Source organism: Odocoileus virginianus, chromosome 5 (genome assembly GCF_023699985.2).
Source record: "Odocoileus virginianus isolate 20LAN1187 ecotype Illinois chromosome 5, Ovbor_1.2, whole genome shotgun sequence".
Taxonomy (NCBI): Eukaryota; Metazoa; Chordata; class Mammalia; order Artiodactyla; family Cervidae; genus Odocoileus; species Odocoileus virginianus.
In genome coordinates, this window is record NC_069678.1 from 91,984,987 (window position 1) to 91,997,694 (window position 12,708).

At 49.4% G+C, this 12,708-nt stretch overlaps 2 protein-coding genes across 6 annotated transcripts in view; one reads left to right on the top strand and one right to left on the bottom strand.

Annotated features, from left to right (window-relative positions):
• CSMD2 (CUB and Sushi multiple domains 2) overlaps positions 1-12,708 on the top strand; it is a 697,019-nt gene that overhangs the window by 330,446 nt on the left and 353,865 nt on the right. The gene's annotated exons all lie outside the window — the stretch shown is intronic.
• On the bottom strand, positions 4,821-5,585 carry HMGB4 (high mobility group box 4). Its single transcript, XM_020878996.2, has one exon. The coding sequence runs from the start codon at positions 5,432-5,434 to the stop codon at positions 4,844-4,846; it is 591 nt and encodes a 196-aa protein (XP_020734655.1). The 5' UTR covers positions 5,435-5,585; the 3' UTR covers positions 4,821-4,843.

Sequence of the window (12,708 nt, forward strand, 5' to 3'; positions counted from 1 at the left end):
CTTCCTCTCAGACTCACTTGGCAGATCAGTGATGCCCCATCAGCATAAATGCCAGGGCTGCATGAGAGAAAAGAACTCCATGATCCTGGGACCAGCAGCATCCTATTACCTGGGAACTTGCAGAAATGCACATGTTAGGCCCCACTCCCAGAAAAATTGACTCAAACTTTAGGGGTGGGACCCAGCATTCTGTGTCTGAATGAGGTCTGAGGTGATTCTGATGAAGGCTCAAAGCTGAGAACCACTGGTCTACTGGGAGCTGCTCCACCTGAAAACCTGAGCCCTAGGAAGCAGTGTTCCCCTAAAATGTTTCGCCATTCTCGCCTGCCCTTCCCCCCATCTCCGGGAGAATGAATCATAGGAGGGGAGTTTCAGAGCTTCCACACTTGGTTGTTAGCTTACAACTCTCCCAGGAGGCCCAGTGGAGGCTCCTGAAGGGAAAGGCTAGCCACTCCACTGTTCTGGCCTGGAGAATTCCGTGAACTGTACAGTCCACGGGGCCTCAAAGAGTTGGACACGACTGCGTGACTTTCACTTCACCAAAGGGAGGAGTGCCATGAGTTTGGCATGTGCTAGCCTTGCTTCTTCCTCTTGCAGACCTTGGAGGGACCAGCATCCCCTTAGTGGGACTTGGTAGACTCCAGAATGACTGTTAGCCAGAAGTGTAAATGGAAGCAGGAAAGCCTCTTTGACTCCCCTGAGTCTGAGGTTTCACCACAGACTCCTTGCTAAGGCCTGTCCCCCTCTAACCGCATCTGCTTGCTCACTCACCCCTCTAGTCATTCTAGCCTCTCTTCTGTCCAATATGCAAGCCGACTCCTGCCTCAGGATCTTTGCACTTGCTGTCCTGCTACTTGAGTAGCTCTTCCCTAAGACCCTGGAGAGCCTGCCTCCTTCTTGTCCTTTATTTTTTAAATTTTTAATTAGAAGATAATTGCTTTACATTGTTTTATTGGTTTCTTCTGGGCAGCAAGACGAATCGGCCATAAGTGTGTGTGTGTATGTGTGTCTGTATGAATATATATATATGTATCTCCTCTCTCAAACCCAGATGTCATCTTCTCTGAACACCCATTTAAAGTGCCCGCAACCCCACTTGTCATGATTTATCTCATTACCCTGGGTTATTTTCTTCAGAGCACTTGACACTCTCAAAAAAAATGACCTGGCGTGTTTATTTGTTGACTTGTTTACATATTTATGAGAGATCAGGGATGCTGCTACCTGCCTAGCACTAGAATAGCTCCTGGTATGTCGCTGGCATAAGATGTATGTGAATATTTGCTGAATAAATGAACGAAAATGCTCTGGGAGAGAAGGTTCAGAGTGGAGTGATTCAGGCATCCAGACAGGCGTGGGCCCAAAGGTTTGGTCTCCTTCCTCCTGAGGGCAGAGGGCAGGGGCACGTGAGCCCAGCCTGAGGGGAGTGCGAGCACCACCCCAGACTTCCCGCTTGCCCTTCCTCTCCCCGTTATCTTAGACCCAGGCTCCCCCTGCCTCTCCCCCTCTGCCCCTCCCTCCCTACACTGCCATCCCACTCCAGTCATTAGAAGCCAGCAGAGTCACACCCTCCTGCCGGCTTTTTCATAAAGGAATGTTAATAGAATTAGTTTTCAGCAAGAGTACTGCAAACTGTTGTCAAAACTCTGACTTGGCCTCCCTCATTCACAGAACGGATCACACAGGAAACCAGAAAAGGGTGGCATGAGGGGGGCCCAGCTCTGTGAGGGCCCTCTTCCCAGAGAAGACCGACCGAGGTGGGACACACAGCCACCGCCCACCAGGAGTCCACACACAGGCTGGAAATGAGACAACCTAACTGGAACCACGACAGAGTGGTACCAGTCAGGATCTCATCAGCCCTGGCGGGGGCAGTGGGGTGAGGGACTCCTCCAAATTCAAGAGGTTGGGAACAAAGGGGAAAAAATCAGCAAGTAGGGTGGAGGCTGGAAGGAGAAAGAAGGTTAAAGATGGTTCCTTTTAGAATGCAAGGAGGCTGTCATTTAATGAGTACTGTGTTAGTTATCTACTGCCATATAGCCAATTACCACAAACTTGCTGCCTTAAAACAACCCACATTCATTATGTCATTATTTCTGTGGTTCAGAATCTACTAGTAGCTTAGCTGGGTCCACTGCCTGACATCTCACAAAGCCAAGCAAGTTCTCGAGGTGTCAGCCAGAGCTGAGTTCTCATCTGGAGGCTCAGCTGGGGAAGGATACACTTCTCTGTTCATGAGGTTGCTGCAGTAGTTTCATGTATATATAGGACTGAAATCTTGATTTTTTTTTTTTTTTTTTTTTTTGCTGGCTGCTGGTCCATGGCACCTTCGGTTCCTAGAGATTCCCCCAGCCCATGGCACCTTCGGTTCCTAGAGATTCCCCACAGCCTGTTGCCACATGGGCTTTCTCAGCTTGGCCACTTACTTCATCAAGCTGACAAGGAGGATCTTGAGAGCAATTCAACCAGCAGGATAGAATTTTACGTACCATGGCATAATCGCAGAAGTCACATCCCATGTCTTCTGCCCTGTTCTGTTGGTTAAAGGCAAGTCGCAGGTTCTGCCCACATTTAATGGGAAGGGGTCACACCAGGGTATGAATCCCAGGAGGGAGGAATTCTGAAGGAGTAACCCCTCTAGAGGATCCGCCACAGAACCTATTGTGTGCTCAGGACCATGCCAAATGCTTTTGCATGCATTACATCATTATGCTTTTGCATGCATTACATCATTATGCTTTTGCATGCATTACATCATTTAATCACTAAAACCACCTGCAAGGCAGGCATCATCCCCTTTGCACAGATGAGAAATCTGAGACAGAAGGAGGAGAACTTACTTGCCCAAGGTCCTGCCAGTGATCGAAACCACTTGTGTCAGGACACTAAACCTAGAGGCTAGAGAGTCAGCATCTTTACAGTGAGGACCAAGGGCCCGAGGGAGGTGGGGGAAGAGGAGAGCAAGAAGGTTCTTGCCATGAGGCTTAAGACCAAGAGGTACAATGGCTGTGGATTCAAGTTGAGAAAGAAGAAAACTGACAGTCTCAACTTTGCCAATGAAGCAGAAAATGAGGGTGTCTCCTGAGAATTTGGAGGTTGGGCTGGAGGGGGAGCAGAGCCAAGTTGGAAGAACAACTTAGGGAATGGGAAGGGGGAATGGGAAAATTTGCTGGCCTGAGTACAGGTTTGCCCAGGAGGATAAAGCTGCTTCCTCTGTGAAGACTTCAGCGCTTGCCTTGGTAGTGGTCCTCAGTCCCGCCACCCTCAGCTCTTTGTTTAGTCTCTTCTCTTCTCAGGCCTTGCAGGCCTGGGGTCTATGCCTGTGTCCACTCCTCCCATGAAGGCTAGAACTCAACAGTAGACTGCATTGGGCCACCTGGTCCCCAGCACAGGGTCTGGCCCAGGGGAGCCCTTCATAAATAATTTGGCCTGATTCCAGACCCTGAAATTCTAAGTCACTCCACCATGTTACTTCTTACCCCCTAAAGGATGAGAAATGACCCAGTTTGAAAAGTCTATTCCAAACTATGTATTTTTACTTTTGTTCCATGAGTAAAAGTTTAAACAACAGCAGGTTACAAAGATACAAATCCCTCATGGAATAGGGGTTAGAGGTGGAATTAGGGAAGTCTGTTGCATGTAGAACCTGGTGACAAAAGCAGCAGTTTTGCATTTTTTCCTAGTCTCTTTGCTATCAGAAGTCAAGGACCATTTCAAAACATCCCATATTAATTTAGCTTGGTAGGAAACATTGCTCACAGTGTATTGTTGCCTGGAAAATACAGTTAGAGTAGACACAGTGCAATCCCATTTGTATCAAATGACCAGTCTTGACTCATTTTAAGTGGCAGAAAACCTAACTCATACCATCTTAGATAAAAGCTCAAACATGTGGGCTTACCTTCACTCAAAAGTCCAAGAAGCCAAAGGGACTAACATTTTGCTCTGAGGAGGCAAATGGCTGCCTACAGCCCCCCAGGACGGCATCCTCCCCGGGACTTCTTATACAAGTCCTGAGGTCCACTCTGATGGGACCAACTTGGATCACGTGCCCACCAGTGAGCCAATCGCTGTGTCCGGGGGGAATCCACCTGATCCAGTCTTGATCAGGGTGGAGGTGGTGTGCTGTGAGCAGGAGGAAAAGAAATGGGTACCGAGTGGTCATAGAGGCAACAAGTGTCCACCCTGTGGGTTATGTTCACAGAAGATTGACTGGGTACATGCCCACCGGAATGTTGAGAAAACCATTTTCTTCAAATTATAAGTACTCAGGCAGAGTCAGATAACCTATTTTTGTAAAATCAGCCCCAGGCTTCACCCCAGTGAATAGAATGGGGACCACCCCTGAGGTCTCATCCTGGCCCACGGACCAGTTCTGGAATCCCTGCAGACACTGATTCCCCTAAGGCCCACCTAAACTCCAGTTTCCCAGCCTCTGCTGGGGCCTGAATTGGAACCCTGACCTGGACTCCAGGCCTTTTGCCCTCCTGGTGAGGAGGGAGGCAGGACTGGCTATTGGGCATTTCACTATGAGCAGAGTCTTCCATCCTGGAGAACCACTTGGGACCCGGATGCTCCCACCCCTAGGATTCCTAGCTTCTTTACACCTGGAGACTCCCACACCCCACCCCACCTGCACAAGCCGAGTGCAATAAATACTGACCACACACCTCTTCAGACACTGTAGCTCCTCTCTCAAAGCCAGCCCCTCCCAGGATCAGTTCCCAAACCCTGATCTCGAATCCACCTTGCCACTCACTCGTTTCCCAAAGTGGCAGCCATGGCCACCCTAACGCCACACACAAGACCAGAGGCAGGAGTGCCACGGAATGGCCCTTTATTTCTAGTTGGATCCATCACTTGTGTCTGACTCCACTTGCTCGAGCCCTCTGCACTGGTTCATAGCCGAGTCTTGCAAGCGCTTCTTCGGGGGGTTGAATTGATTGCGGTAGACACTGAGCTCCTCTCGGTACTTAGCTCTCAGGAGAGCTGCCCTTTGTTCGTAGGGCTGCTTGTCTACATCTGTCTTTGCAGACCACATCTTCCCCGAGGCCTTGGCCATCTGCACCACTGACCAGCTTGGATTCTCACTCTTGAGCTGGGTGTAGTGGTCTTGGCAGAAGAGTAGGAAGGACGATGGAGGCCGTCTGGGTGCATGGGGGTCCCGCTTTCTCCTTTTCTTCCTCCTGCCGAAGTAATTCATCATCTCTTCTTGGTATCGGGCTTTGTCGAGCTTGGCCAGGGCTTCATATTTGGCCTTTTCGTGCTTTGAGATAGATCTCCATTTTTCCGAACACTTTCTAGAAAACTCTTTCAAGCCAAGATAGGTATTGGGCTGCTGCTCCTTGAACTTGTTTCTGTAATTCAGCAAAAAGTGGATGTAAGAAGAGACGTTTACCTTAGGCTTTAGCGGGTCTCTTTTCCCCATGTTCATGAGTTCATTTTCTTTTCTGGACCCAGTAACTTGGACGGCAGAGACCTATGTCCCCCACACTCTAGGAGCAATTAGTAGTAGGTGCTCTGTTGGCGGTGAAATTTTCTGTCTGTCTGCGCTGTAGGCAAGGGCCCGCCTTTTCAGTGGTGGTGGCATTGTTGGGTCAGAGGGGACTGTGACGTCACTCGCAGGCCAGCCACTCCAGGCCAGTGCTATAGTGGCATTTGCATACAGGTGCTCTTATTGGTTAGCTACTTGGAGGTCAGATTTGCTTCTTGTGGAAGATGATGGGCTATCCAGGGAAGGCTCTAGAGCAACCGTGCCCCCTGCAGTCTTTCTCCCTGGCTTCCTGAGGCAGCAGACTGGGCTCAGGTGGGGAGCTTTCCATCCTTTGGATGTAGTAACGAGCCACAGGGTCTGCCTTCCTTGCCATATGATTGTCAAGGTGCCTCCTCAACCTTTCCAAAGACAGCCTGGAAATAATGAACATGAGGAGGTGGATGGCTCCGGAGCTGTCATGATTAAATGTAAAGTCTTTCCATTTGCCTTGAACAGTGGCAAGCTCCTACCACACAAAGAGTTTAGTAGTAACTCTAAAAATAATCAGGTATGACAACTGTGACTCGGTTCCTGTCAGGACAAAGTTATCTAATATAAAACCCAAGCTCTTGGCCTCTAAGTCTGACTCTTCGTTTCTCTGAAATGAATTGGGTGGGGATGGGGGTGGGCACTGGGGAAGAAGGGAGGAGAGCCTTAAGATTTTACTATTACACCAGCACCCATGAAAATGAGATAGAAAATCCTTGGCCTAATAGGAGGCCCCCTGTTCTCATCCCAGGGGTCCCCGTTTCTTGGGATTAGAGCACAAAGCTCTAGCAGCTACACTCAAACTAGTCGACTTCTGGCTTTTTGGGAAAAAAAGTTGCAAATATTCCAGTAGTCTTCCAACTGGAGGGAAAAGAAAAGAAGAGTGCCGTTTCTTGAGCTTTGGACACTGCGGGGTACTTCCTTGAATGGTCATGGAGTAGCTATGACTCAGGGGTTGTTGATAGAACCAAGTTTACAGGGCTAAAACACTGAGCCTCATTAACATAAACATTAACATATTTAAGGTAGAACAGCCACTAACAGGTTGGAGTCTGGATTTGAACTGATTAGCCTGACTCAAGCCTGTGCTGCATCCCGCCTGCATAGACACTGAAGCCTTGGTGGCCCGGGGTCTGGGTGCCTGGCCTCAGCATCTGAGCCTGGCAAGCTTGCCTCAGACTAGACCACCACATTTTTTAAAATGTACTTATTTATTTATTTATTTGACTGTGTCGGGTCTTAGTTGCAGCACGTGGACTCTCTCTAGTGGTGTGTGGACTCAGTTGCCCCACAACATGTGGGATCTTAGTCCCCTGGCCAGGGAGTAAACCTGAGTCCCCTGCATTAGAAGGCAGATTCTTAACCATTGGACCGTTAGAGAGGTCCCTAGAGCACATTTTGAATTTTTGCCAAGGCTTTTTCCAGGATTCTGCGACTGATTGCAAGTTCTGTCTTATGTAAAATTGACTCGAGTCTTCAAGCCTAAATCCTAGCCCCAAATTGCCACACGGTAGTTGGGCTACTTAAGCCAGTCCCTTCCCAAGCCTGTGATGTCTCATCTGTGGGATCAGGGATGTAGAATCAATGTTCTACTAGCCAGGCAACACCCTCCCAGTGACTTGCTGTAATTTTGTGGCTGGACTGGGAGGGCTGTAGGATACCAGATGCCAGCCTAGGCAATCCAGGCCAGTGGTGGGGGCAGAGAGGTCTGGCCTGTGGGAACAGGTTCCTCTGGGGACACTTCTTAGCCTAGGGAGCTTTTCTCCACTCTGGTTCTTTCTCCCAAGGCTAGAGGTTGGCTCATCTGTTTGCTGGACTTGAGTGGATGGGTGGTGAGGAAGAACTTGCCTAGTGTGCATACATGTTCATCAGGTTCAGTTCAGATGCACAAAAGACCCCAGCAGCTTATCTGTGTCTCCATTCACAACCTTCCACCCTGCCTCAGAATGATAAGATCTAGGAACATCAGCCCCATAATAACCATCTGCCAGAGGATCTAGGAAGAGAAGAGAGTGTGGCCTTTGGTGGTGGGGCCACACTCCTGATTTGGCAGGGTGAAGAGGTGGACTCCTTTGTCTGGTGGAGCTGCAAGAAGAATAAATACACCTGACTTTCTCAACTGATGCCGTGTGCACGGGTATGTGAGGTTTGTTCCTTTCCATCTTTCCTTCCTGCTGCTTCCTGTCCTGGGAAGCTGACCCATATGGACCATATCACTGGCTCCTGTGCCCTCTGGCTTCCATTTCAGTTTGGCCAGTGGGGACCCCCGACAGGAGATCAGGGAGGGAGGGATCTGGCTCCCTCCCTGCAAGGTTGCCTGGAGCTGGCTCCTCATCCCTGGACTGCAAGTCCTGGCTCCTCTTAAGCGTCCTCTCTATATGATTCTCTCCTTCCAGGTTCCCCATCCTGTCTCCTCCAGCTGAGGGGGTAAGAGCTCCACCTTTACTAGCCTCTGAGGACTCTGCTCCCCCCTGTGGCTTTCCACCACCTTGCCCTTCCCTTGGTAAATGCCACTTTGTTAAACACTCCTCAAATTATCCTAATTTGAGTGGCCATCTGTTTCCTGCTGGGACCCTGACCTGTATGCCATGTTTCTAACCTTCCACATGGACAGCAAACAGCCATGGAGGTGGAGAAATAAAGCAAGTGTGGGCATCCCTCCAAAGTAGAAGGGTGTCGAGCTTCTGGAGGCCTGTGTGCTGGGCGGTACCACAGTGGAGAAGGGCCTGCAGGGGCTGCTGTGCCAGCCGGGAGCAGGCAGGACAAGGCCACGTGGCTTAGGAAGAAGTGTCTAATGTCCTTTGTGTTATGAGTTGACCTCCAGACAGGGGCGCTGCTCTGGAGGGCCAGGTAGTGAATACCGCAGGCTTTTATGGACCACACATTTTCTGTTGCAAGTTAGTTTTCAACTCTGCCATCGTGGCTCAAAAGGAGCCAGAGACCACACCCAAATGAACGAGTGGCTGTGCCCAGATGAAACATCACAAACACAGGTGGTGCGGGCTGGGGGTCATAAGCCTGACCACTCCAGTCTAGAGATGTGAGTTCAGTATTTGCAAACTTTTGGATTGCAGTCTACAATAGGAAATGTATTCTATAAGTAAGTAAGTATTAGTCAGTCAGTCGTACCCGACACTTTGCGACCCCATGGACTGCAGCCCACCAGGCTCCTCTGCCCATGAGATTTTCCAGGCAAGGATACTGGAGTGGGTTGCCGTTTCCTTCTTCAGGGGATCTTCCCAACCCAGGGACCAAACCAGGGTCTTCTGCACTACAGGCAGATTCTTTACCGACTGAACTACAAGGGAAGCCCAATGCATTCTATACCATGACCCATTTATGCACATGCATACTTCGTAATCATAATATTTATACAGTGCTGCTAGTGGGTGCTTCTGTTCTAAGCACATCACCTGTATTGTCTCATTTCATCCTTGTGACCACCCTGTGTGTGGGGTGGGGGTAGGGTTACTATTTTTATCCCCATTATAAAGATAAGGTCTCTGAGCACATAAGGTTTTCAGAAAAAAAACAGTTTTATGAAACTAAATTTATTATATCTGTGACATACTCTTTTCTTTTCCATTCTATACTCTTATAATCTCCTGTACTTTATTTTCTTTTTTAAAATGCACCCCTGGGACTTCCCTGGCAATCAGGTGGTTAAGACATTGTGCCTCCCAATGCAGGGCACACAGGTTTGATGCTGGTCAAGAAATTAAGATCCTGTGTGCTACGTGGCCTGGCCAAAGATAAATAAATAAAAATAAGATGCACCCTACAGTCTGATCTTGTGAATGGGTCACAAGCCAGGGGTAGATTTGAAAAACACTTGTCTGGGCAGGCTGGGCTGGAGCCCCCACCTCGGAGGCTGTGAGAGCCTCTTCACTCAGCAGTGATAACGTGAAGTGGAAAGAGCACGGCCTCTGGAGCCAGGCAGACCCTGAGCTCCAGTATGAGCTTTGCCATGCAGTAGCTGGGGGACTTTGGGCAAGTCTTGTCTGGATGTGGAGTGAAATGATCAAGGTGAGGATCCACTGAAAGGATGGGAGTAAAGCACCTGGCCCTGCCCCTCCCCTGCAGTGTGGGCAGGACTTAGGACTCACTTCTAATAAGTAGAGTGTGGACAAGGACAGGGAACATGTTTATAGGGGAGGAAGGGGGCAGATGCTACAGTAACCAAGGGATCCATGTGAAGGCTATTGGTAATAGACCACACTGATATCACACCCATCTTCGATGATGTGATAATAAAATCATCTCACCCAGTGGTATTCTTCCCCCACATCCATAATCCTGGTGTATAATCAGGAGAAAATATCAGACCAACCCAAATTAAAGGTCAGTCTGCAAAATACTTGATCAGTACAAAAGTGTCAAAGTCTTGAGCAAACGAGAGCTTGAAAAACTGACAAGACTAGAGGAGATTCTGTAGACATGATGACTTCATGCCCAAGAAATACTGGACTGGATCCTGGAGCAAAAGGAGGCCTGAGTGGGAAACCTGGGGGAGATGAGAATGAAGTCTTCCACTGAACCAATAGCAGTATACCAGTGTGGTTGTGCTACATGGCCCATGGTTATGTAAGATGCTAATATTAGGGGAAGCTGGGGGAGGGGTATACAGGAAATTTCTGTACTGTCTTTGCTATTCTGTTCTCATTTCAAAATAAGTTGTTTTTCATCTCCCCAACTGATAGGAATATGTACCCAGGGTTGAGGCACTGTGTTCTTAATCCTTCTCCGGGAATCCTAGGGGCAAATTTTACCCTCACCTGCAGCAGTTGTATGCTCCTGGCATATCTTCTCATCACAGCGTTTCTCAAATTTGGGGGCAAGCATCAAGTTTGGGGAACTTTAAAAATCCCAGGCCGCGACAACAGCAGCACGAGAAAGCAGATGGCAGAGGCACGTGGTAACTGCCGTGGTGCTCGCTCCTGCCTCCCCTGCGCTGTCCCTCCTGCGGGCTGAGGATCAATGCTGCTCTTGCCCTCTGAGCAAGGCACCTGTGGCACGTAGAAAGCTGGCTCCTCGAAGAGGTGCACGTCCTAAGCCCCGGAGCCCGTGAATACATTACCTCACATGGCAGAGGGGACTTCGCAGATATGATTATGGCAAGGATTTTGGGGATGGGAAGATTATCCTGGATTATCCGAGTGGGCCTGATGTAATCACATGGGTCCTTGTAAGAGGAAAGCAGGCGTTTGAGAGTTAGAGACAGAGACGTGATGACAAACATAGACGGTCAGAGAGGGGCTTGAAGAGGCTACACTGGTGGCTTTGAAGGTACAGAAAGAGGCCGCCGGAGGAAAAACAAAGGTGACTTACTAGAAGTTGGCAAAGGCAAGCCGACAGATTTCACCTCTAGAGCCTCTGGAGAGAGTGCAGCCCCACAGACACCTTGACCTTGGCACAGCGATGCCCACTTTGACTTCCAGAATCATCAGAAAATAAATCTGTGTTGCTTCAAGCCACTGAATCCGCAGTGATTTGTGAAAGCTGCACTAGAAAATGAACACAGTTATCTTTTGCATCCAGCTAGTGGTCTGTAACTATCCCAGTGCTATTCTAACCCCCGCTTGTGTTAATAAAGATGAGAAATTTATGCCACTGCTGATTGGATTAGTTGAGGGAGCAGGGAGCATGATCTACTCAATTTTACACACTTCTTCACTTACTGGCTGACTCATTAAGTCACTAATTCACTCACTGGCTTACCAGTTAATTCACGCTTACAGTCTTTTGGTTCGTTCACTCACCACTCTTGTGCACACACATGCGCGCGCGCACGAAACACACACACGAAACACACACACGCACCCTCAGTCAGTAGCTGTGAGTTGCTGGGGCAGTGTGACTGCTGCTTTCATGGCCGTTCATAAGCAGTGTTTGAGGGATGGATATGTTTCAGGAAGGAAGGTGGTGGTAGAGAGAAGCATCTGCCACTTCCTGGAAGCCAGATGGGCGAAGGAGGCAGGGTCATAGGCAGATCTAGACTCTTTGGTGCTGGCCTTATGCCAAGAAATGTTACTCAATCAGATGTGACTGTGATAGTTCAATGCAAATGATGATAATGCTTTAGGTAGATCACCTCCAAAAGCCTAGAGAGAGAGATTATGCACATGCATACTTCATAATGTTGATTTCTTAGTTTGATACATGGATCATAGTTATGTAAGATGCTAATATTAGGGGAAGCTGGGGGAGGGGTGTACAGGAAATTTCCATACTGTCTTTGCAATTATTCACATTTCACAGCAGTGAGTGGACGAGTCAGTTCTCACAACTCAGGTTGGTTTGACTATGAAGTCTATGTGTTTGGCCTCTGCTAGTGGTCTAGGAACTTCCTTGAGGCCAGGGAGGAGAGGGAGCCGGGAAGGACCGAGCCAAGGATTGCAGGAGGAGAGCAGGTGGAAAGAGAGAAGGTGTCTACATCTCAGCACTTACAGGACTCAGGGAGAGATTTTCCCCTTCGGGTGGATCCTTATTCCAGACACATCAGGTGAAGTTATCCCCAGGTCATAGGAGGTCCTGAGTCCAGCAGGCGGACTGACCTAGATGGCTGAACCCTACCAGCATCTGCAGGTACACTCAGAGCCTGGGTCCATTTCCCTGGGGTGATGCTGGCCAAAGCCAAGTACGGACAGGGTCAGCATCCAGCCCAGTGGATTATGTGGACGGGAAATGGGACAGATGATCAGGTGTAAGAATAGGGTCAGCGTGGTGAGGGGCAGGTGTACCTGTTCACCTTTGGCAAGATGCAGCAAAGGGGGAGACGATGAGATCTAGAACAAGAACGACTTTGGAGAGTTAATCCCCAGTCAGCTGTGGGTACCCCTCGCTGGCCTTGACGGAGGCCCTTCCTGACACCCAGAGTAGGAAGCCTGGCCCCTGATGTTTCCATCCAAGCCCCTGCCTCTTTCAGCCGCAGTGCCTAGCTCCCTTCTTTCAAGCACACTCCTTCTTTGGGAGAGTGGTCCCCAAACTCAGTCATAAGGGTTCCAGCAGGAGCCCATGCCCCGGGGCCCCAGCAGTGGGCACATCCCCAGCTAGACAACTCAGAGGCTCCCAGTGAGCTTGTTCTAGCTGGACCCAAGGGAAGAGATCATCTCTCTGGAGGTGAAGCTAGGAGGGTAAATCAGGGAGCTGGTAATTGTGGCCACAGTCCTAGCCTCCAGTCCACCATC